Source organism: Hirundo rustica, chromosome 3, assembly GCF_015227805.2.
Source record: "Hirundo rustica isolate bHirRus1 chromosome 3, bHirRus1.pri.v3, whole genome shotgun sequence".
NCBI classification, from domain to species: domain Eukaryota; kingdom Metazoa; phylum Chordata; class Aves; order Passeriformes; family Hirundinidae; genus Hirundo; species Hirundo rustica.
Genome location: NC_053452.1, coordinates 54,630,056 through 54,656,084, shown reverse-complemented (window position 1 = coordinate 54,656,084; position 26,029 = coordinate 54,630,056). Strand labels below are relative to the sequence as shown.

General features: G+C 36.3%; 1 protein-coding gene across 9 annotated transcripts in view; it reads left to right on the top strand.

Annotated features, from left to right (window-relative positions):
• The window catches only part of ZDHHC14 (zinc finger DHHC-type palmitoyltransferase 14), a 95,556-nt gene that overhangs the window by 44,062 nt on the left and 25,465 nt on the right, over nucleotides 1–26,029 (top strand). For 7 of the 9 annotated variants that reach the window (XM_040059403.2, XM_040059402.2, XM_040059407.2 and 4 more), the window contains 2 exons: nucleotides 10,433–10,605; nucleotides 19,350–19,508. In XM_040059403.2, the coding sequence (XP_039915337.1) occupies nucleotides 10,433–10,605; nucleotides 19,350–19,508 (332 nt within the window). The remainder of the gene's footprint in view (nucleotides 1–10,432; nucleotides 10,606–19,349; nucleotides 19,509–26,029) is intronic. The other 2 variants (XM_040059408.2, XM_040059406.2) reach the window with 1 other exon arrangement.

Here is a 26,029-nt window from a genome sequence, read left to right as displayed (position 1 = left end):
GGTGCACTACAGAGATATAGGCTGTAATGTGATGTCATTTTGTACAGTCAGTTGCAATCTTTGTTTTATTTTAGCTTCTGTGTAATTGTTTTAGGTATTCTATTTAGCTTTGTTTCCCCGCTGGTTTCCTGTTTATGTAAAAGTGCCAAAGTGAAGACCAAGAGTTGGTGTGGTATTTGCATGGTTGAGCATATTTGCAGGAATTGTTTTTATGTCAGCATATGAAACTGGAAGGTGGACAGCAGGACATATTGACATTGCAATTCCAGAGAGTATATTGTGGGAACAGTGAAGTAACGGAGCTTTAATCTGATTTTCTTGTCTGGTTTGCCTTAGGAAGAGAGTTCACATCATTCCAGTTGCCTACTGGTGTCTGTATAAATACTGGCAAAAAATGTATTCTTTCAGTGGGGATCATGTCATGTACAGGTGCTAACAAGTTGCATAATTGAAATGTTAAAAGAAGAAAAGAATTTGAAATTAATAGTCACAGTGGATGTAACAAAGACCTTTTCTTTGCTTCACCTTCTTGTGACAATTTTTAGGAGTTTTGGCAGACTGACAAAAATAGATGTTAAGTTGAAGAAATAAATTACACTTTCAAAGAAGGATAGCAGTAGCACCCTGTGTTTTTTAATCTCCCCTACCTGAAATCCTGGTTTGGTTTACATTAAAATTAGGGATTCAGATAATTACTGGACAAAATTACATATTAGTTGGGAAAAGGCTTGAAAATCTCAATGAAACAGTAGAAAAGCAAATCTGCATATGACAAAAAATTAAAATTGTGTGGAAATGTTGAATGAAATATTTTTAAGAAACTGTAAAAACTGGGCATTTCTTCATTCATTTTGCATACAGATCTGGTTTATGCATTAGCAGTCAAAATATTTGGTTACTGTACAGCATACAGGTGTAAAGTAACTGCAGTTCTTAGGTGACAGACATTTGTGTGAAGAACATAATTATTTTAAATGAGGAATTTTTGTTGTTGTTGCACTTGCTACAGAATCTTCTGTCATACCCTCAACTTTAAACCATTAACAGGGATGGTTTTCATCCTTAGTTTTTAATTTTTGAATAACATTTCTGTGATAACTTTCATTGTATTTTTCTGTGATATGTATTTCTTGATGTAGCTGTCTTAAGAGAAAATATGCTGGAATATGTTTTTCTCTTATTTAAACAGGTGATTTAAATCACAGAATTGATATATGGTAGACATAACTTCTGGTAAATTATAGAAATATTCAGGAAGAGAATAAGAAATTAATAATTTCAGTCAGTGGCTTTCCCAGGAGGAAAACGCCCCTCGGTGATGTGTTTGTGGACGTACAGAGAAGAATATAATATTATAAAGTTACTGATTTTCAATTTGAACATCCTTATCTAGGTTTGATAAGCATTTAACATAGAAGTCTATAAAGAGCATTTAAATGTCAAAAAAAAGAAATGCTCAGACAAAAGTGTTGCATTATTCAAACAGTGCAGTCTTTTCTGCACACATCCCTGAAGGTAATTTAATGCTATAACATTCCTAAACTCTGGTGATTCAGAAGCAATCTTTCATTGTAGGGTATTTCTTAAACTTTTCATGTCTGGACTTCTGTGACTTGCACCTAAATCTCAGTTCTAAGGCAAAAAGTGAAAGGCTATTCTTAGCTGTTTCAATTATATTGCTAATCCAAATATTTGTAGTGGTGATGCTCTCTGTTAGATGAAGCACTGTGTTCTTTATTTTTTCTGTGAAATAAATGATTTGCCTCAAGCTGGTCTTTGCAAGTTGATATATTTAAATTGACCCATTTTTAGATATGGAGATCTGGCACTGCTTTGCAACCATGAGTGCAAATTAGTTGTTGGGGTTTTTTCAATCTGAAGTAGCGTGCAGTATGCCGGTCTGCCTCTCCTATGAGCTCTTAGTGTGGGATGAGAGAATTCACATGAGACTGAGGAGGCAGCAGGAGAAAGCAAAGGATGCCATTTCAGGTAAAACTCCTCCAGCACTTGTGGAGACCTGTGGCTGTGAAGATACTACAAACAAGCCTCTTGAGTCTTTTTATGATCAAGTTGCTGAATTGCTCAGCTCTGCTTCTTTTGGGGAAGAGGAGGTTAGGCTCTCTTCGTTTTATCCTCCTCCTTGCTTTATGTTTCCAGTTGCTTTATTTATAACAATGTGATACATACTTTTGATATGTAGGGTGGGAAGGATTATCAGTTCTCCATTTTTATAAGTAAAGGAGCCCTAGGAAGTGCTCTATGTGGATCTCAATGAATATTCAAAGGATTTTATTATAGTGGCTTTCGCTGAGAAGTTAAGATGTAAATATTTTAGATGAAAGTTCATTTGTGTGTTCTGTACAAAAGACTTGTGATACAGAGAATTGCAGAGGAAAGAAGAGTAAAAAAAAATCCAGGGTAAATGAGCAGCTCTGTGGTGTTTAGATACCTGCCAGGTTAAATAATGAAAATAAGATACTGGATCCACTATTCCTAAGATTGTGAGTATGGGTAGGATTTTTGCATAGCAGCTGAATGGATGTAGAAATCACAGTTGAACTTCATCCTGCCTTCTGTGTTCCTGCCTGTTCTCTGGCACTCATTAACTGCACAGTGGATTAAATTGTTTAGGAAATTGATCAAACAGAAAATGAATGGTTTGGGCAGTTTTTTGGCTTGGTGGTTTTGCTTTGGGTTTGGGGGTTTTTTTGGGAAAGGGAACAGATGAAGAACAATTGTTCTGTTTTAACTCGGTGTTAGCCAGCTCATTTGTGCTATGCAGGGTGACAGTGGAGTGTGGCCAGAGGTAGGGATTGCATTGACAAGCCTTTGCCCTTTAGCAGGAGCTAGGCTTTACATCTAGCCTTTAGCCCTTATAGATTGGGGAGGGTGAAAACAAACAGTGCCTCATTGAAAGCTCAGAGTCCAATAACTAGCAGCAGCTTATTTGTGTGTGCTTCAGTTTCCAGAGGTTCCTGTACGAAATCACTTCGAAGCTCACGCTCCTTTAGGGACTTAGTTGTGGCGTAATGCATTTCCGCTTGTTTTGTCCCAGTTTTCATTTCAGTTCATTAGTACTTGGGATTAACCTGATGGTTTAGTTATAAAATCACATAACAGGAAATAATAAGAAATAATAAGGAAGCAATATGAAGCACAGCAGGAAAGAAAGTGTTCTGTATGGGCTGTTTAGAAAAAATTACAGTTTTATGTATGTAGTGGAATTCATTAATTGGTAGTCTTACTCTATGAAAACCACACCTTGCACTGTATGCAAAATGGGAAAATGTAGGTACAAACATATTTGCATATTTTTAATTTTTCAAGTAAGTAATTAGTCAGGGAACGGAAGTAGCAATAAAGTAAGACTTCGATTTGCTGCATGTTTGGAAGCTATGCCTTTTCTAAGTTTGTGTTTTGAAGCTATGTTATACTTGTGTTGACTTTTCATAAGAGTCGGGCACTCAATGTATCTACACGTTTGGTAGGTATTCCCCATTTTCTTACTACCTTGCTTGGAAATTTCTGGCCAACAGTTGACAGAATCAAAATTTTTAAAATAGTGTTTTGTAAAACAGAGATGTTCCTTATATCTAGAACAAAGTAAAATAAAATTGCTCTTGCAGGAACTTGATTAACCACGTCTGTTCACAGACAGGTTCATTTTGCATTATGCATTTTATTTATTCCAGTTTTGAAGTTTGACAGCAGATCATTAGAGTTAATTCATGTAGCAATAAAAATTGGGAGGTCATGCACAGCTGTTACTTTGATTGTTGTATGTCTGCTGCATTAAAACCTTAAGATCTTTACTTGTAGGAGAGAATTTGTGGTTATCTTCTACGATGTCAAAATCAACATCTTTGCTTCATCTGAACTCCTGCATCCCAATCCAACCAGTGTAAACCTTATTTCAATGGTAATGCATTACAATTTAATGGAGTCAGTGCTGCAAGGAGTTCCATTGAATGCTTGCGTGTTTGAGCCAGAGGAGAGAGCTCCCTGCAGTCTTTCATTCTTAGGAATTGCTCATGGGTTTAAACCTCTTTAAAGAGCAAACTGCATCCAGTTTCTGCATGAAACTTTGAAGACCATTTGTTGAGCTTTTGCTGTTCAGGGTAATGTTAAGCTAATTTTATTTCGTAATAGGTTGGAGAGAACCCATAAAGCACTTAGCTTGTTAGGTTTGAGGATCGTGCTGGTTCAGTAATCTGTGTGATTTCATCATATTAATCTTCTTTGTTTTAAGTAATCGTTTCTATGTGCTGGTAGAGGTAGGATACTTAGTTATATGCTAGAACTGTTACTAGTTTATATGTGGTTCCACTTAAAAATTATTTTCAATTAGAACTAATTTTAAGTGGAGTTAGCCCCAAGAAATATAGCAAGTATAGAAAAAATAAGATGTATCTAATAGTATAAAATGGAGAATAAACTGGTAAAGCATTTAACCAAGGTTAAATGGTGTCTTTAAATGCCCCTCATCTGAATCCATTCAATAAGAATGCCTTTCTAATTAGGGCATAATATTTTAGATTGTTAAGATGGTGAGGAGGTAGTATTCTAGCTATTGCTTCTGTTTCTGTTGTCATTCTGCCTTTTGTCTGACAACTGTTCTGATTTCCATAGTCTTCACATGCTTTCAAACATTCCAGATTTCCTGAATTTGAAATGAATCAAATTTTCAGAAGAGTGATTTTTGTCTTGTATTTTATCAAGTAAGTTTTTGAAACTGCTTTACCATTGTGAAATGACAGAGTGTATGATTTAGAAAGAATGTTCAAAACAAAAAATGATAATTAAATAAATTAATTTTAAGTAAATTTCAAATCCTCTGGAAATTAGTTTGTGTGTTCTTTAATATCCCTTAATTCAACAGGGATTTTAAAAGTTGTACAAAAGAATGAGGCAGTTGTAGGAAACTAATGCAAAACTTCCAAAGCTAATCTTGTTGGGAATTTCATGTAACACTACTTGGACTAATCTATACTCAAATTATGCTACATTTTTTTTGTGTGCCAGCAGCATGCTTCTGAAAACAAAACAAAAAAAAAAAAAAAAAAAAAAAAAAAAAAAAAAAAAAAAAAACCACAAAAAAAAAAAAAAAACCCACAGAAGTAAAAGAAGGAGCCCTCCAAACCCCACAACAGCTGAATTGCTTTATTCTGATCATTGTCTTTGTCCTTTTTATCTTTGTAAATTCTTTGTCAGGCAGCAGCCTCCCAGGTTTTTGCTGTGCCCTCATGTTTTGCCCATCTTTATGTCTTCCTCTGCCTCTGTTGCTCTTCATGCATGTCCTTGGCTGCCTTCTTTGTACTGGCAACTTATCATTAGAAAAATAAGTTATAAGCTATTTTTGTTCGTCTAGCCCAGAGTCTTGCTTTGCCTTTAATCTGTCTATATATGGGTATTCTGTTGCCATCTCTAAATTGGAAGAAGTCAAGGTTGGGAGATGGTTTCACAAGAGACTGTGGTTTGAATGAAAACCTTACTGACAGCTGCTGAAACTGAGGTCTCCTCCCACTGTCCAAATTTCCTTCTCCCTGTAGTTTTGTGTTTGCTTCTGTCTCCCTTGCTTTGTGCCAGTATCCTTTTCACCTGCATGTTTGGTTTGTTAGAGAGACAGAAAGAGAAGTCAACAAAATGGTGTCATTTTAATACATTTTAGTAAACTAACTTCCAACACAAAAGAACCCGGTCAAGATTTGTGTTGGCCTAAGGGCAGAAGTTTGGGACAGTGGCTTGGAGCAATGATGCAGTGGAGTTGAAGGGTAAGCTGAGAGGAGCCATAAATGAGAGTGGAAGGAGAAACTACCAACCCCTTGGGGTAGTTTAAAGAAAGCAGCCCAGTCTCATTCAAGTGTTAACTTGTAACTTGTGTAACTGAACCCAGGGTGCGCAGTGCCAGCCTTCTCTCCTCTCTTGGACATCACCTGCCTGCCAATAGCCACTGGTATATTAAACGGGCAGTACGTGCAGAGACAGAAATCAAGTTGATGATGTAGGAAAAGGGACAATTTTACTTCCTTATGTTACTTTGTTCAACTTTATTTATATTGTATTTTTCCTAGAGTACATATATTTTATATGTGCTACAAAGACTTTTATATTGATGTACAGCATGACATAGGGTATCTTCCTAACAGTCTTGCAAGCCAAGCTTGTGTGTTTGTTTTTTTTAATTAGTGTAGTTAAGTGTGATGGCTGTTTCATCTTTGCATGCCAACTGAGCAAATATTAATTTAAATCTTCAGTATATAAAAACAGTTGTGGGTTTGTTTTTTTTGGTGGTTGTTTTTTGGTTGGTTGGTTGGGCTTTTTTGGGGTTTTTTGGGGGGGGGGGGTTGGGGGTGGGTTTTGTGTGGTTTTTTGTTTGTTTGTTTGTTTTTGGTTTTGTTTTTGGGGTTTTTTTGTAATACAGTCTCACCCTCTATCCAGATACCCATACTAGATAGATTTGTCATTTACTGAGTCTCCCCATCAGTGAATAACTGTCAGTAAACCTTTCAGGAAAGCCTTCATCTTTCCAGGAAAGGCCTTCAGGAGACTTCTTTTCTTTCCTCCCCTTTTCTAATGACAGTACTTGAAAGTTGTAGGCTCTGACTGTGTATGCTCCTCAGCACAGTTTCTACATGTATTTTTCTACTAATCTCAGTAGCCACAGGGAGCATAGCCACAGTTATGAGGGCTGCTGGGTGGTAAGAGTTGCTTTTGTACGTCTCCTGCTCCTTTGTTCACAGGGGTGATGCTTGATAATTATCTCTTCTGTGCCAGAGTGTTTTTATTTTTATCGAGCTGTGACAGACTAGTCTTCCACCAGATTTTATTTCCCTCCTACACTCATGCAGACTTTCACATGATGCTTTAAGAAAGCAGCTGAGAAGCCAAGTAAAAAGCTGAGCTAAAAGTATCAAAGTTCTCAATTAATTCAAAACTTCAGCTTGTGTTACAGTTTGCAGTATGCGGATCCAAACATTTTTGTCCAAAAAAGCTATTTTCACAGTAAGAGTTTCTAATTGGGTCTGTGGTCTAGTAATATTTTCTAAAAATGTGTTTTTGGGGATAGACCCAGTCAGTACTTGCTGTCCTTACAGATGCTGATTAGAAACAACTGTTTTACCCTAAGATGTAAACTGAGGACATTAGTTCACACCTAGTAGTTACCAAGTGCCAATTGGAAAAGGTTTGTCACTGCTTGCTCTGCAGTAGGACAGAGATTTTGTCCTGGAGCTCTCTGCTGTCAATCAAAGTATTACTGGCAGTGGGCAGGTCTCTGCACAGGGAGTCCCTCTGCAGGGAAAATTCTGAAATTTACTGTCAGGAAATACCCACTTATGTTTGCTTTAAAAATTCACTGAAAATACCCTCCAAAAAAGATACTTCTTGTAATATCTGAGCTGCTGCCTGAAGGGATACATCCTCAATTAAATTAATTCAGGAATTTGAGCAAACGTGAGAGATAATCTTTTTCTGTGTTCAGTATTTGACAATTCTAAAAGTAGTAACACTTAGAAGTGTTTAAAATAATATAACTTAATGTAGCAGGACAAATACATTCGTTATATAAGCATGCAAACAAAATATACAAACATGCAAGTGTATTTCTATGGATTTATTCACAATTTTGAGCTAAGATCCATGTTTTTAATCTGAAGTCACATTTATTGGATTTTCTAATAAGTCAGGAGAAGTAAGATTTTTCCCCTTTTTTTTAAACAAATGTGAAGAAAAAAGGTCTAATGGTATCTGATGGTTTTTGTTTGGTTTGTTTTGTTGTTGTTTTTTTTTTTAAATTTAGCTCACAAGTATTTGGATGTTTTTAAAGGAGAGGTGTCATTGAACTCTCTGCGAGCTCATGTAATATTACATGTTTTGTACATAAATCAGACTGTATTGCTGATCAGACTGGGTCCTGCCCAGGCTAACTGTCTGAATCTCTGTAAGGAGCTGCATGGACTGGTTTCTCAGCTTGAAATAATTTTTTAATTAGTGGAATATTACTTGGTTATTATTCCCAAAGATGCCATCTTCAGTCTATTCTGCATTATTGCTGAATTAATTCCAAGTCAAAGTTGATAAAATACATGTCGTTAAACCTTGAAAACAACTTTAGGTGAAGAAAATTACCTCACACTTGCTTCTTGTGAAGATTGTACAGGGCTTTGAGAATGGGGATTTTTTCCCTGCAAGTGGACTTGGTTCAGCCAGGCAGAGACAGATTTTTTCATGCTCTTTAACTGTACTGAAAACGTCACTTTTAAGCAATGTTGGGCTTTCTTAGTATTTCAGAACATCATTTTGTTCTCTCTACATATTTCGTGTGAAACTACCGTTAAAAGGAAACATAATAGAATCATGATGGTCCTTAAGTTTCCATCCTCTGGCTATCTGTGAGAAATGCCATTGCTAGTTTTGTGTTGGCAAGTGTACTGTGCCTAGTGTGCTACCCTGAGATTATCTCATGTTACCTTTCACACACATACGGCTCATTTGGTCAACAGACTTTAGCACAGTTGCAATTTCTTGGGTACGTGTAATGAATAATGCACTAGAAGAGTGAGAGAACTGTGTTATATTTAGCGTTCATTAATGTACACGTTCCCTCTAATCCTTTTAAATATTTGCTCTTGCAGCCTATTTGTACTCTTGTCTGAGCATATTACAGTAGTTTTGATTTCAGTAATCCTCTGTGGCAAGAAATAAATTGAGCAGTAGGACATTCATGCAGGGTGAAAGCTTCTCTTTGGCTGTTCGTTCTGACTGGCTTCTCTTGACATGAGGGGAGTAAGGCTTATAGCTACCAAAGCTTACATCTGCTGCTGCTTCCTTTAGCTAGCACTGATTTCATAAATCTGGGTGTTTGAAAATTTTCCTAAAAGCATACATTTGAAGGATGTTTCCTAGGATTTCAACAGTCTATTTGTTATGTGAAACCACAGTGTATCTTGGTCCTCGTGGGGTTTTTTGATACCTGGTTGTTTTTTTAATCTTTTGTATCTTGTTGCACCTGTAGGATTCCATTCATGTAGGGAGAGATGATTTCCACTTATTATGCTATGCACCGTGTAATGCATGTGGACTCACTTCATCCATTAAACCCTCTAGGTTTGGTGAAATTTGGTGTATTTTTAACAGGATTATGTGGGGAGATAAGTGCTTTGTACACGGCAGCTGCTATGAAAAGTGTTTCCATTCCCTCCCCATCCTGTCGGCAGAAGTGAGGGACAGTGGAGCTGACATTGTCGTCGCTTGCTCAGAGTTAACATTCCACTGAGGTTAACTGACGTGCAGTGCAAAAGCTTGCACGTCTGAATCATCGTTTAAGGCAGTCAGCAGAAATAGGGAAGACAATGTTAATTAAACTTGATTGATACCTAGAAACTTTACATGAAACCCTAAAGCCTAGAACTTGTTGATTTTTGACTTGTGTTTTTAGGCTTATTTTATGAGTTCTTATGCAGACGTCAGAAGTAAATGAAGCCATCTTGGTGTTCTACCCACACCTACTTAATATAAGAGCTATGAAGAGAGTCTTCAGCCTGTTTGTTTTCTAAGACGGTGCTGCAGTGATTCTATAACACCTAAGTGTTCATATCCCTTCTTTTTGCAAGCTGTAAAGAGATACTTATATTTGGGTATTGGTTGGATTCCAGTGTTTCTGTCCATTTTGATTTAATCATATGTGAAGTACAAGGAAAATTTGCTAAAACTGTAATCCAGTCTTAAACCCTGCATGTATATTGTAAATCTGGTAAACATAGAGCCATTTTTGCCCTGGTCAGAGGCTGTTGATGTTGCCATAGACGTGTCCCTGGATTGTTTTCTCCCAGGTGTGTTGAATGTGATTTGTATTCTTCTTACCTTGTAAATGAGTAAACAAGTTTACTAAGTTACAATAAATGGGTTAAGAAAGAAAAGCAGTAGATGTGTTACAATATTTATATACACCAAGACTGTTAAAGGAATGCGTTGCATGTTCTTGAGCACCATCTTTCTGATGGATGATAAATCTGTTTTATAGACTTAATTATGTATTTCATTGTGGCTTATTTCTTCATGTTACGGGCTTCTTCAGATTATTTCCCCTTTCTTCTCTCTGCCCAATTTACTTTAGTGTAATTGGGCAGCAGGTGAAGAAATGTATAAGCTTGTTACCGGTGATAAAAGTATTTTATCTTCTTATGTAAATGAGTATTGCGTATTAGTGAGGTCATTATTATGCTACTTGTGCCTTTATTATATTGAACATACTGTGAAAAATCCCAGAAGTGTCATGAACACATAAACAGAAATTTCAGCTTCAATAAATATTCCAAGGCAAGTAACGTATCAAAAGAAATTGAATTCTTCATATGCATTTATAGAGCTAAACAGGTTTTGGGAGCAAGTTGCATTATGTGTTGTTGATTGTTGAATCTTTTTCTTTTTCCAGTTGCCCATATTTGTCAGAGAAGATTACACCTGCTATACCTGCAATTGGTGGGATTCTTTTCTTTTTCGTGATGGGGACCCTGCTGCGTACTAGTTTCAGTGATCCTGGTGTCCTCCCCCGCGCAACACCAGATGAGGCAGCAGATCTAGAGAGACAAATAGGTAACACTGAAGGTCTGTTGTCTCTTCGCTTTCCTCCCGAGGGTGCATGTACTGTGTGAAGGCAGTGTGCTGCTCTGCTCATGGGAGGAGTTACTCCTACCTTGCCACAGTGATTGTTCTGGAGCTGTCACGTCTGATGACGTTGCAGTGATTCCTGTGGAAAGGTGATTGGTCAGTTCTTCACCAAGAAAGTAAACGAAATCCCGGCCTTTTAGAGTGGTAGCTATTACTGTAAATACTTCTCAGCAAGTATGGTTGAAATCTCTCTGTGGTACATAAGAGAGTACTTTTTGAAGTGCTTTTGGCAAGAAAGGTGATATTGCAAAAGCTCTAAAATTGTGCGTTTTTAAAACAGTGTATCCTCGGAGTTTAACTGAATTTAATTATGTTATTTATGTTGCAAAAGAGTCAGATAAATTTCTGTGTTAATATAAAATAAAAATGTTACTTTTTTTAGTAAAGCCGGCATAATTAGAGAACTAGATTTTAACCATTCTCACTTAGCAAGAACGCTGTTAACTAAATTCTGTAAGTGGGACTTCTGCAGGTACAAATATTCTGAATAGCTAAAATGTGCCACCTGGATAAGAAAATAAAGGATGAGTTTGCAGAGCTGCTTCATAAATAGTGGGTTTGTGTGCTTAGTAAGCTACTCAACCTTACTAAACACTACTATATCTGCTTTGATATGAAAGTCAGTGGAAATCCTATTTTTCTAAAGCAGTTTCAGAGAAATGCTCACTCATGTAATTGAAAAGACTTAACAGGTCTGTGCAAGCGCAAGAGAAATACATGCAGCATCCTTGATGTTTAATACTATAGTACAGTCTTAAGCTTTTTATGATAGAACTATTAAAACATTTGCTATTCATCTGAATTTCAGAAGTGCATAAAAACATGGAAATATATAATGAAGCATCCATTTAACACCCTTTCCTAACCAGTGTTATCGTTTACTTTTATTGATCTCCTTCAAGGAATTCTTTACCTAGAATAAGGTCCCACCTTTAGTCCAAAACACAGGCACAGGTTCCTGTTCAAGCAATAACTTATTTGCCCTGTGTTCACAGAAACATTGATCTATGTCAGGAAATTAATTATTTCAAATAAGCAGCTCACGACAATAATTTTATGCTGTCATCTGTCAGACTTTCGGCGAAGTACAAAACTAAAAATACAAACACAGTACTAGAGAGGACAGTCAAAATGTTCCTGTGGGCAAGAATTCCAGAACTTGCGTTTACAAATAATAATTCTTTTTAAATGGTATTACATACTTGTTCACAGGTTGAGGCTGCTGAGCTGATCCAAGCCATTGTCTTTTCTTCAGCAATAGCAAAGGCAGTACTCCTCTAAGAAGGGCTAGTGGAGTATTGAAGCGAGGAATTACAGTGCCAGCAAATGTGGAGTTCCCAAGCATGAGGGCTTATGGCAAGTCTAACAGAGGAACAGGCTAGGTAGCCATAAGAAATCATTCTGCCCCAAAATTGTGATTCTGGGTTCAACAATGGAAACAGAAAGAAACATTTTTCTACTGTTACAATATATATTTTTTAATGTGCCTGTTAAAGGTGTATCCTAGCAGAGTGGTATCTGAGCAGCAGGAAAAGCTGAATGGCTCCTGCAGTTGAAAAGAGGACTAGATTTTTCAAAACTATCATTCAGGCTGGATTGCCTTGTAACCTGCTGTGCCTTTCAACTTGAGGTGCCTTCTAAAGATGGGGTGCAAGGTTAAGAATAATTTATTTCAGACAAGGAAGTTGTTCAGATAACTCACCTAAAAATATCTTTTCCAAATAGTTTCTTTTCTAAAATGTTATTTATGTAACCTGTCCTTTCTGTGGCTTTTACTTTATTCAAATCATTCTTAGATACTTGGGTCTTACCCTGCTCTACTGGTCTCTTTGGGAAGCAGCCTACCAGAAATTATTACAGATGCACTGAGAAACAGTTGTGTTTCAAGACAAGGAATTGTGATTTAAGAATGCTATTTGGAAGTTCCTTTGAAACATATCAAACTTTATTTTTTTACATTAGAAAGCATAGAATAGGATAAGCTGATTAGGAAGAATGGTTCTCAAAATAAGACCTTCTAAAGAAGCTGGCAGTACTTTGTTCTTTCAGGTGACTTTCTGTAAACAGGGTGGTCATATTGAGAGCAAAAAACATTGCCACCTAGACTATCAGCCTTCTTCAGGTGAAGACAGGGGGCTGCCAGAGCTGTGATGCTGCTGTTTCCATGCCCTGTGTGCAGGAATGGAAAGCAGTTATTTCCTGCGACTCTTCCGTGTTCATAGAAAAAGAAAAAGAGAAAAGAACTAAAAAAAAAAAAAAAAAAAAAAAGGAAATTGTCCAAAACCCAAAAGAAAGGAACTTCTGTTATTCAAAAATATTATATTTAATGCAGACCATCAAGCTATCTTCATACAGAGGAAGGTTGAGAAGTGTAATAGGCAACCATTCTGACTATATTTGATTGCAGTGAAAAAGATACTTGTGTCAGAAGTGGAAGTGGACATGGTTTCTAATGGTCAGTATAAAAACATGCACAAGCATATTGGGAAAGGCAAAAGGATAATAAAGTCAGTTGCAATCAGCAAGGAACCAGTGGAAGACCACAGGACTTTTAACTGTATTAAAAGTAAGAGGAAGAAAGAAAAGCTGAAGGCATGCTGTGTAATTGGGAAATGAGAACTACCAGAGGACAATCTGAAGGATTCAACACTGCTTTGATCTCAGAAGATAACTTGTATGCTTATTGATAGCTGATAGAAAGAACAGGTCAAGAAAGTAAGTAGTTGTAGTTTAAAAGTCTGATAATCTACTATACTGTATCTTTATTGGTTTATCTAGTGTTCTGCTTTAATAGAAATCTGTCATTTTTATCACTAGAAACTGTTCTCTGGAAAGACATGGAGTACACTGCTAAATGATTAAATTATAGGAATTGGGACTGTCAAAGGTTTGGGGATTGTGGCTATTTAAGTCTCAAGCAACAAAGAATTTCAAGATAAAATATGCTTAACTCTGAAGTTGGTGCTGGGATGGAGAAGTTTGCAATCACTGGGTTTGATTTTTTTTAATATATTCTAAATAGTTTGAGCACTGTTAGGGAAAAACCACAAAATGCATGAATACAAGTGGAGATTAAATACTAATGGAAAGGGGTCTAAGTGGTGAGCACTGCAGGAAGAGGAGATTTGAGTATCATTTCCAAGCAGATTGAGGTAGCACTGTGATATGACAAAAAGGGGAAATGCTGTTCTGGGACATGTTAGAAGAAGAGTGATTACATGAACCGAGAAGGACTGACATTCTGAGATACCCAGTGCTGGCAAGGGCTCAGTTCACTGTCTGGTTTTCCACAACATATGTAGAAACTCAAGAGGAAGGCAGCTAAACGTAGAAGTCTAGAAAACAGGACCTGTAAGAATATTTAATACATACATGACTTTGGCCTAAGAGAGGGGAGAAGCAAAAGTCTTAAAATACTCTAGTTTGCTGGGGTTTTCATATAATGTAATAGAACAAAAGCGACTAGGTCTATGAGGCTTACGTAATGTAAAATCACTTCATTTGCTAAAAAAGTGCTATAATTTCACTGAAATGCAGCAGGATATTTTCTTTCTTTAAATGCAACGTTAAACTTACTGACGTTGTAGTTTTACTACAATTATAACTGTCATTAACATTCGAAAGTAATTATTTTCAGGGGTACCCTAGCTGTAATTGCATTACTGTCATGGTGCATATAAGCATGGCTTCTGCAATCACACAAAATATTATATTGCGAGGGGCTTTTTTTCCTTTGGAAACACAAATACTAAGAGTAGCCTTATTTTGTAGCCTCTTTGCAGTTATGATACATGTCTCTTGTAGTTAGGTCAGTGTTAAGTCACTTCAAGTGGAAAAATTGTAAACTTCTGAATATGAGGTCTTAGAAGGATAACTCAGTCCAGGCTGTTAGGTTTTGTAGGTGGGAAAGCATTTGTCCAGTTGATGTGTACACATTTAACCCTGCTTCTGCAATATCAATCTTGTTTGCATCAGATAGATGATGCAGATAAATTAAAAGATGGTCATGGTAATTTGTCCTTCCAGCTTTAAAATGCTTTGGATTTTATTTCAGTCTAACTGTCTTAAGTTGTGTATCTTCCTCATTTAATCCGTACAGCTAGCTCAGGCTAGTTCACAGAACAGATTCTGCTTGCTTGCTTTTGTGTTTTCCAAGCTCTGAACTCAGTGTACAAGCTACACCAGGGCACCATCTCTGCAAATGGTTTATGACTTAGCTGTCTAATTTACACTGATGCTCAAGACCACCTTTGAGACTCCTTCACAATTCCTTGCCTGCCTTTCATTTGTTTTGAAATGCACAATTCAATTTCATTATACCCTTAAAAAATACAATCTGTGCCACAGCACAGGCATTTCAGAGAACTGACAGTGGCCGGAACAAATACATACCATTTGTGGTTATCACATTTTGCTTTCTTTACAAAGGTGGGATACCAGCTTCCTAGGTTTATTAGCTATACCTGATACTGCACTCTTTAAACAGCATTCTTAAAATAGATATAGTGAAATTACTTTGTGTATCAGGTAAGTCTTAGAAAGCTCTTCCTGTCTATGCTTCTTTCCCTCTGCAAATCACTAGAGATTACATTTCTTTCTGGGAACAAGCATACCTTTCACATGAAGTTTTAGGCATCTTCAAGAAAATCATGCAACTCTACTTTTAAGAAAATAATGTATTATTTCAGCAAAATGTAAGGCAGCAAGTCCTCAAAGTCAGGAGCAATATGTGGTCCATATCTCTTGATGGCTATCAGATGGAGAACTATGTGAAGAATGCAGTTAGCAGCTGCTGGTTTCAGTCTAAACCAGGTTTCCCAGTATTGTTTATCCCTGAGATTACTGTCTGGAAACAAGAGCATTTTATTAAAGTTCTCTTCCCTCCAAGAAATAAATTACTTTTTCGTCTTGTAGCCCACTGTTGTTAGCCCACAGGTAGCTAAATTTAAGTGGTTAAACACAGAGGAAGACGTTTCTTAGAGGTCTGCATTGTTGATAGGCTTTGTTTTGGTTTGGTTGGGTTTTTTTTCCTATTGTTTTTCAGATGTTATGGGTTATACATAAAGGTTCTTTATGTATAACCCATTACCATTTCATTTAGCCCTCAGGAAACATTCGAATTGTTTCAGTTTACTGACTTCTCAAATGATATTGTTTGAAGATTGAAATTGTGTCCTTTCCAAGTTGACAACAAACATTCATGGTGTGGTTATGAAGGTTATGATATTGTTATGGAGACAATGTAGGGTTGTCTAGAGGCTGTTTGTCTCAGGTTCTCAGGAACGTTGACGAAAAAATCCAACTCTTGATTGAGAAGGAGAATCCTAGTGATACAAACTTGCAGCTTCTGTCTTTCTTCAGCACCACTTATTTGTTTGTGGCGTAATAAATTGAAACATTTAAGTGGAGTTTGTTGTCCCATTAGAAGGTTGCTAGGCTGTGCTGTATCTCCATTAAATACTTGGAATATCTTTCTTGGAGCAGTTCAGGTCTCTTGGTCCTGCAAGTACATGGATTGCATGTATGGGGTTTTTGTAATTATGGTAATAAAAATGCTGGAGCCCCATCTAGTGCATGAACAGTTAACCCTGCTAAAGAACTTACAAAATGTGTCAGAACAGAGGATGGATGGCTATCCCATTAGTGGGTAAATTTTAGCCTTTTTGTGAAAGAACTTGTGTTACTACATCAACAATAGGTTGGATGAATAAAATGAGGTCGTGATCAAACCCAGTTTATTTGGGGAAGGTGATCTCATAAACATGAATCTTTCTGCTCCCCAAACAGACCTCATGTATTGAGGATATATTAACTGCGTTAGATGAGTATGAGCAGTTGAATGAAGGCAAATTACAGTCTGAACATTCACAATGAGACCAGGACACATTTAGCACATTTAGGTTAGATAAATCGTATTAAATCCAAGCACATTTGACCTTGCTCTGCAGCTTGTTTCCAGGAAAAAGCTGTTAGTAAACAGAAAGATGGGAACATTCAGGTTTGATTATATAATTTAGGATTTTGAGAAAAATTCTCAGTCCTTGTAAAGTCAGCAAGACTGTTTACATTGATTTCATTTACATCAGCTTTCAGCCTTGGATTTTAAGATTAATTCACTTCAGGGAGCTAGGATTCGCTATCTTTGTGAACTTCCCTGCAAATGTTTTGGAGGAAGTCCTATTAGAAGACTGGTGTTGTAAGTAAAATGGGCTGGACCGTAGTCTCACTTCTCCATCAGAGAAGACAGAAGTTGCCTTTGAGATTCTGCCAGACCCCATTTAAAATAATTGTGGTGCACTTTATGTAAACTTCTTGAAAGGGAGGAGGAATACTGTGTGTAGTCAATATGCCTTTCATAAAATAAATGTTTATCTAGGAAAAAGAGCATTTTTCCTCTAAACAATTTCCCTTGACAGGTCTAAGTAATTTTCTTTCAATGTTTATATACATATTCAAGAATAATAAGATTTTGTAAAAGAAAAAAATCTGAAATATTAGTGTTGTGTTAGGAAGTTCAATGCAGCAGTATTTCTAGCATACAAAGCTACACCTAGATGAAATTCAAGCTTTAGTAGTATTTTTTATAATTATGCACCTAAATTTGAGTATCAAAAGAAGATCTTTGGTTTATTAATGAAATGCCATGCCAGCATGTGTTAAATGGTTTATTAAAAAAAAACAAACAACAAAACAAAACCCTTAAGTAGGGCTATATTTATGTTCACAGTTTAACTCTTATCTTGACCAAAATATGGTCAGAAATGGGTGTAACATTGTGTTTTGTAAAGCCCAAAGATTTCTAGCAGGACTATGACTATTACGAACCAATTTTAGTGTAATGTGAATTATAAGAAATTCTTCCCTGTCTTCTGGATTTAGGTAACATCCATGTCTCTCTAAAGCTTTGAATACTATAAAGACAGTTGCGCTGTGCCTTCCAAAGAACATCTTTTCAGCTTATACACTGAAATACACTGATAGCAACACTTAATCAAAAATATTTGTTGACCTTGAGGTCAAAATCTCTATAACTGCTAAGTTATGGGAACCCCACAATAATCCCCGCTTCCCACATGCAGATTGTAGGACCTGGCCAAGCATCACAAGCACATTGCATAAGTTGGTTTATATCCAACACAAGTGAATGTCTATACCTCATCAGGGTGTAGGAGGCTGATTCTAAGCTGCTCTTTCTTCAGTATTCACCGCTTCATTCTCATAATGGATTTTTAGGAGCCTTATACACAGTTTCCATCCATCTCAGCTATTGCTCCCTTCATTTCATCCTCTTCTCCATTAGAGTTTTCTAAAGTCTGGCTGTTTTAATGGTCAAGTTTACAGTGGTGTTCCAAAAAGACTTGTATTGATGCATATTTATGGATCATATTTGTGGGTGAGCATGTTGCAGATGAGAATTGCTTAAGTTGGATTTGCTGCCAAATCAGCACATAATTGCACCTTTGCTAGCACAGCTGTGATGTTGAATACCTTGCTAAAAGTGGGAGACTTTCTTGTTGCCTTTTTGGAAAATACATAAAAATACATAATTTGTAGGCTGTATAATTGGCAGAAATTGAAATTGTGGGTGGTATTTCTAACAATTTGAGCTCAAATCCAATTCATACATCTTTTAGTAACAAGCCCCACATGAAAGGGGGACAACTTAAGACACAGTTGTTCAAGTGACTTGACTGTGACTTTGTAATGTATTTTCATTCACATATTGGAAAATACTGTACTTCGCTATTGTCTTAGATGTTCTGTTGTCCAAGTGTAATAAATTTAGGAATTTTTTTTTTTTCACTTCCGTGGTTTGGTTTGATTGTGGTTACACAAGAACTGATAAACCTAGGAAAAGGCACCCCTTTTATGTGTTGAACTTTCAGAGTAAAGCTCAGCTTGGACAAAATTGAGCTTTCATGATTTAGCCAAACCAGTCCTTTAGATGCTGGAAAAATTATTGGTAATATCCTAAAATAAAACAAAAGGAAGCTTAGAAACAAAACCCAAAATTCTGCCACTTTTATCAGAAGAGGTAGATGGAAACTGGTTTTGTGCAACAAACAAATTTCAAGGTGTGTAGAAGTAACACTGGGAGTTGGGTGTTCAAACTTCTAAACAGCAAAAGCTGTAAAATACTTTTGTGAATGTGCTCTGTTGTATCATAGTATGCAAGAGATCTCAACATTCCACCAGGCTCAGATGACAGAACTGCTGTTGCTCAAGTAAATGTGTAGATTCTCTCTTAGGCTGTAGAATTTCTGCAGGGAGAATTGTAGAGATATTTTTTATTATTACAGGAATTCTGAAAAATATTAGGAAGATTCTAAAGGTAACTTCCAAATTTTGCTGTGCTATACCAGTAGTTATAGTTGTCTTTAATATGTTATCTAAGAACTATTAGATGGTATGAAACTAAGAATTTTGGGATCAAGGTCATTGTCAGCATTTGAGAATTGGGTTTGGACAGTTTCTTTGATTCAGATTGATTGGCTTTGGATGCTATTTGCAATTAAATATCTCTTTGCTACTTATTACTTGAGAATTAGAAGGGGAAAAAATGTTTATTTTAAATGTGTAAATACAAATTTGCACTTTGCTATAGATTGCCATCAAGGACACTTTTGTGCATACATCATAGCTCATGTAAAACATTAGATGTCTTGTCTTTTCATGTTTAGATATAGCAAATGGCTCCAGTTCAGGAGGATATCGCCCCCCTCCCAGAACAAAAGAAGTGATCATCAATGGACAGACAGTGAAACTAAAATATTGTTTTACTTGCAAGATTTTCCGCCCACCTCGTGCCTCACATTGCAGCCTTTGTGATAACTGCGTAGGTGAGTAAAAAAAAAGATACGGCATATGTTCAATTTAGTAGCTTATATATTGTTATGAATACTTTTCATAGGAGACAGAAAAAAAAAGTTAGTGACAAGATTAGTCATGAGGTGACTTGCTCTGTTCATCTTCCTTTCCTACAAGGTCTGTTAAATGTTAAGAATTTTAGAGGAAGCAGAAAAGGAGACGGCCTAGCAGATGTTGCTAGTCCAAGGAGGGAACTTATTTTCTGATGCATACATCTTTCTTAACCTGCCCTAATGACCAAGAACACACCCAACTCGAATAAGGCCACATATAATGTGCAATGACCTTTCCAGGCTGTTTGAGAGTCTGAGAATTGTTTTCTTCACCAAACTAAATTGAGGGCAAGCAGCTGCTTCTCCAGTTCATTAGTAACTAGCTGTAAGGCACGGTTCAAGTGGTTAGGGCTGTGTGACCAAAATACACACTGTAGGTGATTCTTAACTTCTGAGCAGTTTTATGACTAGAAGTACTTATGTCAGACTCCATAAGAAATTATTGGGCAAACATGCTATTTTGAGAGTAAGTACATGTTGTCAGGACCCAAGCATATTTTATAATTATAGGGTAGTTTTTTTCTTCTCTGAATATCTTGTCCTTTTTCATTACTATTTTCTATGGAGGTCAGACAAGATTAAGATATGCTTGGATTTAAAAGCAAACAAAAAAACCCCTACCAATCAAATCTGAGTGGTTTCCAGTTAATTAGCTCACATTTGCAGTTTAGTGCAGTTGATTAACACACTGTTGAGCCTGGATCTTATGCATTCAAGAAAATAATGTAGAAAGATGTCTCCAGCTGAGAAACGTAATTGCAGCATTCAGCAGTGATATTTTTAGATATAAAGCAGTCATTGGAAGAATTGAAATTTTATGTTTAGATGATACTCATTTAGGGTTTACATCGGACAGAAAAGCTTATTAGCCTTTTGGCCCTATAGAATTGATTGCTATCTGTAGATAGCTCCTTCAGTAAATAATTTTTTCTGATGTGTTAGAATTTTCTAAGTGTTGCAAAAGCTATTGAGCTTGCTTTTATTGAGCAAGCAAGGACGTTTATGAATTGCAGTTGGCACATTTTTCAGAAAAATATTTTAGCAAACATGTAACCTGGACATTACAGTGTTGTGGTATTGCTCAGCAAACTGGATAATACATAAATACAGTTGTTGACCAGTGCCATAAATAAAAGTTGAAAAGCTGTTGTCTTTACCAAGAGAGCAAAAATAAGAGCAACTTCCCCCGTACAGCCTGAATCTTATTTTAAAATAATGTTTTGGTTTTTTAATACACTGGTGTGAAGGATTTTCCAATAGGTTATTCTGTAATCTGTCCTTTTCATACCCCAGCTAGAAAACCTATTCAGTAAAACATAAAATTAGTGATGGCAGGTAAACAACTTATACAGTCTTCTGATCATGGCTGTGATGAGAAAATAAATGTGAATTACTATGAATATTTATCAGAAAAGAGTAAGCAAATGACTTATATAATGGAGATGTCTTTTCTGCTCATAAGATAGGTATGATCATTGTAATTTCCTCTTGCACCTTTTTTTAATTTGGAGTTACTTGATTTAAAGTAATCGATTAAATTTACTGTGGTTTTTATCCTCAGTGTTTATAATGGGAATTGCAATAAATCAACTTTTTCAGGGTACACCATATAGTAGCTTTGTTTCCTGATTAGATACAGGTGTTTGTCTTATAAGTATTTAGGTGTTCTGAATGCAAAAAAGTGAAATCTACGAGTACCTGCAACTAATTTTCTATTAAAAATAGGTGTCAAGAAAATTGGATGGGTCATGTACCTGTGGAAATCTAACAATCTGAGAGTGTACACTTAATCAGTGTGTTATGCAGTTTGCCACCACCCTTAAGTTAGTATTTTCTATATGATGATGATCTTATTTAGTTTCTGAATAAATCTTTTAATAGCAATGAGTGTTCTTGTGCCACTGTTAGCTCCTTACTGATTTAACTAAACCTATGCACAAGTAGTCCTACTTTACAGGCATATGGATATTTAAGTAAGTAACTTATGCTATTTAAATATAGCATATGATATTTAAGCAGCTCACTACCACTGTGGCCATGCATTCCTTTTTACCACATAGTTTCCAAATATTTTGCTGCAGTTACAAACCAGCTACAGAGACCCTGTGGTACAGGAATGGAGTCTGTCCTCAAACCAACCCTCACTGCTCAGAAAAAACAGTGTGCTACTTTTACTTAAAGGTGTCTTATGATACTTGGCAAATGAATGCAGTGTGAAAGAGAGGTTCTTTCATTCTGTGTTTGCTGTTAATGTTTTTTATTCTGTAAGGTACCTATTCCAGCATTTTAAATATGTAAGTACACACAATAACTTCCTCTTTTTTTTGTCTAATTGTTTAGTAAGCATATCTGTTACTTGAACTAGTTTGATTCTTGTTTCATCACTATTTTTTTATAAATGTCTGTGTGGTATTTGTAGATAAAAATAACAACAAATGGCTTAAAATTTAAAAAAAAAAGGCAGAAAAGAGCTAATTTGAGTTCTAGCCATAGTAATACTTCAGACTTCTTTATCTCTACAGTATTTTCCCAGTAATGTCCAGAAAAATCTCTGTTTTCATATACAAATGTACTTTGTTCCATTTATGTAATACCTTAAAAAATTTGGTTGAAAAAGTGTTCCCTGAAGCATATACCTTGGATGTATTCCTGATTTGCTTTCTTTACTGCCTCTGTGAATGTCAGTTGGAAGTTGGCCCCTCAAGGGTTTTGTCTACCATTATGTTGCTGAAGAATTACAAATGAGTTAAACATAACATGCATCTAAAAACAAGAGATAAAGACTTTAGAATAAAAGTAAGCAAATTCTGGGCTCTTGTCTGTGTTTTGACAAGAGGTTTTGATGGCACTGTGTAATACTAAAAAGAAGGCAGTGTTTAGTCTTGCTTCTGAAATGACCCAACAGCAGCTTTTTAATTTATTTTTGATGATTGCAACATCGACTGTATTATCCTTTTGTTTGGTTTGGTTTTAGTAAGTAATTTTTATTTTGTTTAATTCAATTTCTATAATGGAAGCTGAACAAGAAGCAGGTGGGTGTATCTGAACAATATTGGGAATTAATTTCCAAAGCACACGCAACACAGACAATGTAAGACAGAGTGAGAATTACCAGTGTGTTCTGGGTTCAAGCTTTTTCCTCCAGATACCACCATCTTCCAGGCTGAAGAACACCAATTACTTCAAAAGCAGGCTGAGAGTTGGCATTGTAGCAGTTTGGCTTTTCTAACGCAGACAGTGTTTCTGAGAATAATTTTCTCTGGACTTTGTAGTCCTTTATAATCAATGTGTGTGTCAGGACTTCGGTTTCTTTTGGTTTTAATTCTATTCTGTAGCACTCTTTCTACATTACCTTAATATTTCCTTTTTTGCCTTCACTTCCTTTTCATGGCCTTTGCTTATTTTTTTCCCTTACATGTCCTGCAGTGAATAGAGAGCAATTTTCACTTCGTTTTGAACCTGTTAAACCTTAGCTCCAGTTGTCCTGAAATTACTCTTTTGCTGAACAGTAAAAGCATAAATTTGGCTGCTATGACCATTTTTTCTTTCTTTTCTTACGTATTTTCCCCAGGGTTTACAGGTGAAAAATGGCTTGGACTCTTTTTGTTTGGGTGCCCCAAAAAGGTAGAACAAGAAGCTGCCAAATGGAGTACACACCAACACTCACAAAAGTGATACATTATTTATGATTGTGCCATTTGTATAATTAGATGTACTTTGGAAATTCAGGGAGCATGGCATGTGTGTCAGGGTTTCTAAATCCTAAGCCAGTGGACTGCAAAATATGTCAGTCTCTTTAAAAAAGAAAATTGTATTGTAGGTTACTTAAGAGAGGTTGTGGCTTATGCATTGGTCTGCATATGAAAAAATGCAGTGATGATCAGAACATCTGACTCTGCCAATGATGTTTTAAACCTCAAGGTGTCAGGGTAAAACTTAAAGAGAGAAATTACCAGTTAAAAAATATAGGAACCTATGAAAATAAACACATATTTACATTCAGTCATTCAGTGTAGTAACAATTTGCAGAATGGTTAAAAACCTCAAATTTGAGTAAAAGACAGCAATGGAAGTGTGTAAAAAAATTTGCTTTTCTGTAGAGAAGAGAGAAATTAATCCGTAAGTTTTGTGCATGCTGTTACTTGGTAAGGATACTATGCTTCCCCTAGGGACAAATTTGGGGTTTTAAAATCTTTCTCCACAGTTGGGTGTGTGTCAGGCACTTGTGTGGGTATGCCAGGGTGTATGAACTCAAATGGGTATGTAAAGAGAGATTGTTAAGCAGTGAGGTCCTTCACTGTGCACTCTTTGTACCTCTCAAAGAGTAGCTATTGTAAACTGCTGCTGCTGCCTTTGAAAATGTCACCATTAATGTGCATGCAGTCAAAGGAGTTTGTTAATTAGTCAACATTTATTATTGGAGGGTGCAGTGATCTATGTGACAATACAGTTTAATTACTATGAGCTATCCTAGAGCAATGGCTGGATGTTTTCCTAATAAATCAATTGCTATTTTTATTTTGAATATTAAGCGTGTTTATTTTCTTTTTGTGAAAGCAATAGTCCGCAAGTATTGAAGTTGATTAGCATGCAAAAAGTTGTCATTGCAACTTATTTTCTTAAAACCCCACCCAAACAGCTTAGCTGTCTGGAACAGTTTAAACAGTAATGAAAGTGAAATACATGTTAAGTAGCCCTTGTGGTTGTTTTTCTGATTGGCTCTTTGTTGTAGACACCCATGCATATTATTAACTTATTTCATTAATAGAGGCCCATCTTTCCCAGTGGTACTTTACTGTTTCAGTTTGCATCACCTTGTAGAGATTAGTGTCCAGAATATAATTTGGAGTAAATTTCTGGTGAGTATTTCCCAAATGTTAGCATGAGGCCAGAAGATGCATGCTTTGTTTGGTTTTCATGGGGTGTCTTGATTTGGAATCAGTTTATCAAAGTGCTGAAGCTCGTTGATTTAAAGGATCCATTGTGCATTGTCCATAACAGATGGTCTAAAATAACATCAGCATGCATATCAATGTAACTTGCCATTGATGTTTTGTTATTCGCTGTTTTTTGTCATTTGAAATTTCTATTCAGATTTCATTCCACAAAAGTAACGCAAAGGTATTGTCAGGGGAAGGACTGTCAGGCAGGTGAATGGTGTGTAAGTTAAATTGATCCAAGTATTTGATTGCTGTTGCCAGTTGATGGCAAATCCCATCAATGGGGGTGGTTTTTTAAACATTATTAAATAAATAATTGTCTTAGGAGTGGTGATTTTGGTCAGTGAAGCAAAACAGCAGAGCTAAGGCTAGCTTTTATGAACGTAGTATGATTATTGGATATAAATTTTTTGTTATGTTAAATTGTCAGATATTTTGAACTGACCGTAAAGCAGTTAGGGTTATATTTGCTTTTGTGCACGTGTACATTACTTTCAGCAGTTGGGGTTGGACTGCTGTATCTTAGAAGAAAATAAATACTCTTTGTAATAAAGCATATTTCTTATATGGACTTCTGAAAACCACATTTTTCTTTTCAAGAGCCATCAAATTCTGAAAGTACTATTTGTCGTGCAAAATGTCAAGAAGCCTGAATAGCTGCAGTCATATTGTGACATCATGGTCCTTCAAAAAGCTTTAATTGTCATCATTATAAATAGGTGCCAATGTGTCCGTCTCTCTGCATAATTACTCAGTGTGAATCCTTGACAATGGACATTGTAGTCCTGTGTTGTACTACTGCTATTATCAAAAGTAATTTTGAGTAATCCTGGCCCAGTTGGTTGAGCTGTAATGTGACTTGTCTACTGATGCAGGATTTATGTAGTGGGCTCTTGACTCTTTCCTGTCATGGGATACATGTTTGCAATCAAGGTGATAACATTCAGGGAGTGCCTTATGTTTGTGCCTTTGCCCTACAATGCTTTACTTGCACAGGGTGGAAAAATTACCAAGTGAATTCTAACTTGTGCTCACTGGAATCTCCTAGTAACATGACCTAGATATTTTTGCACCTGTCGACTTCTTGTCTTTGAGTCCTGCCTCCACACTGAACTTTAGCAAATGCGTGCTGGTGTGCAGGGATCCAGTCGAGAAAAGAAAAAAGGAAACAGTTCATAAATACTGCAAACTGAAGGGCCAAGCTAGCCTACAGATGTTCCATTTAAAAATGCTTTTGCATTCCTTGTAAATTATTAGTCTTTCATTAAATGTTTTGAAAAAGAAAGGAAAGAATTTGGGTCATTTTGTGCATGGTTTCCTGGAGTGTAGTGATTGAAAAATGGAAGCAGAACATTTAAGTATTTAGGAGTCTACATGCTGTGCTGTGGCAAAGTAGAGATTTGACTCTTTGGTTCTGAGCAGCAAGGAACATGCTTTGGTGTGGCTTCTGAAGGAAACGCTGCATGTGTAAGACCATTGCTTAGTAAAATGGAAATGTTC